Source organism: Aplysia californica, unplaced genomic scaffold (genome assembly GCF_000002075.1).
Source record: "Aplysia californica isolate F4 #8 unplaced genomic scaffold, AplCal3.0 scaffold00372, whole genome shotgun sequence".
Lineage (NCBI taxonomy): Eukaryota > Metazoa > Mollusca > Gastropoda > Aplysiida > Aplysiidae > Aplysia > Aplysia californica.
Genome location: NW_004797642.1, coordinates 203,859 through 205,896, shown reverse-complemented (window position 1 = coordinate 205,896; position 2,038 = coordinate 203,859). Strand labels below are relative to the sequence as shown.

Sequence of the window (2,038 nt, the reverse complement as noted above, 5' to 3'; positions counted from 1 at the left end):
CTTTCTCTCTCTTTCTCTCTCTCTCTCTGTCCCCCTCTCTCTCTTTCTCTCTCTCTTTCTCTCTCTCACTTTCTCTCTCTCCGTCTCTTTGTCTGTTTTACACAAACAAACAAACACACACACACACACACACACACACACACACACACACACACACACGCACACTCACATATACACACAGCGCGCGTGCGCACGCCCAACAAGTAAAAAGAAAAGAAAAGAAAAAAAAATAATAAACGAAACAAACCCAAAACAAAACAACCAAACAAAACAAAAATGTTACTGAGGTGCGCGTATGTCCCCATCACAAACAACTCACCACAGCACTCAATGCCCGTTTCGCATTTTTCAGTGTCGAACCGCGACCCCTCGCACTTCCGACCGCAGTAATTCGGCCTTGGCCTATTGCACGTCCTTGACCTCTCTCGGACGCCACGCCCACATTCCACAAGACAGGATGTCCAGGAACTCCAACCCGACCATCCTCCGTCCACTGAGAACATCCACAACAGTTTCAGAACAGCTGCCAACTTTCTCACGTTTTTTGAAATGATAAAACTCTACAGGAATTCTTCTGTCTTCTTTATAGTCTTCGAAGGCTGGAATCATTTGCTTTAATTAACAGTTTTCTTTTGTTTCGTTCCTCTTGTTTTACTTTTGTTGCTGGTGGAATGTGGCCGTAACTAAAAAAATAACGTCATTTACAATTGATTGCTCTAATAACCCAAACAAAACAAAAATATGGTAATAGGAATATTATGTAAATGAACATTCTCAAATAATAGAATCTGTTACGTCAGCACAATTTTGTTTCCAACACAGTGTACTTTTATCATAATTTGAAAAAAATCTTCTAAATCATACCAATGTAGTCGCCAAAGTTAGAGTTAATTAATTTACTGCTTCGTACATTTAAGGATTACCGATTATGATATTAGGTAGAGAAAAAAAGCTACATTATACTAGCAACTTAAAACATTTTGTCACCTCAGAATTGCAAAGTTCTATTTGACATTTTAGCCCGTTTTGAGTCACTAAGACCATGAGGTCAGAAACAAAATGTTCTATCTGCTCCTTCAAAACTTAAAATTATTCGGAGTCGTCGTGAAGATATTTAAACAATTGCATTCGAAAAAACATGTGAAACTCGATTTTAAAAAAATCAAATTTCTCAAAACTAAGCAGATAGAAGTTTGTAATTCTAGGGTGGCAATTTATCAAATACTCCTATATTACAATTTACTCTAAATACTACACAATACTGTAAGACCATACTTATACACGTTATGTATAATATATTATTAGAATCTCTTCCAGATATGTTTCCGCCACATCTAACTGTGTTATGTTTTTCAGGACAAGTAGCCAAGCGAAAGATGTAGGACGTTAGCAAAATTAGTGCAAAATAATAATATTATGGAACTAAAGCCTGTAAGCTGAATATACACTCGATGCAAGATCATTTGTATTATGTATATCATGAAAAAGATATATATTGTGTACAAATAACCAACCAATGAATCAGTCGAGCATCCAATTCAATCCAACAAACAATCGATCAATCTATGTGCGCGCACAAAGCCATAAAAAGGTGAAATATATAAAGTAACCATGTCTTCAAAGTACTGGTTAAGGTGATAATATAGATTGTGAAAAAGAAAACTCACTCAGAAGTTAAAAGCACACGAGGAGGTCAAGTGTGTAGTGTGTTGTGACCATCACCATAGTCAGGAGATGGGTCAGAGGTCAAAAACCCAGAATTTGATAAACAGACTTAAAATTGGAAAATGGATTCAAGAAGCGCTAGAATCTAGTTTAAAAGTAGAAAAGTTATATTTGAATTGGAAACAGGGTATGAAGGTTATGGTGAAATGTGTAACAAATAAGGGTTTGGGTTTCTTTTTGTTGTTATAATTTTTGTTGTTGTTGCTATTGTTGTTGTTGTTGTTGATGTTACTTCAGCGGTTTTTTAATGTTATGCGTGGTTTATGCATTGTCTACAAAGTAGAATTGTGTGTTTGTGTGTGTGTGTGTGTGT

General features: G+C 36.1%; 1 protein-coding gene across 1 annotated transcript in view; it reads right to left on the bottom strand.

Moving 5' to 3' along the window:
* Positions 1-2,038, bottom strand: part of LOC101849477 (SCO-spondin) — a gene marked incomplete at its 5' end in the record, with an annotated part of 85,875 nt that overhangs the window by 14,293 nt on the left and 69,544 nt on the right. Inside the window, 1 exon segment of the mRNA XM_013085415.2 lies at positions 320-493. Within this exon segment, the coding sequence (XP_012940869.2) occupies positions 320-493 (174 nt within the window).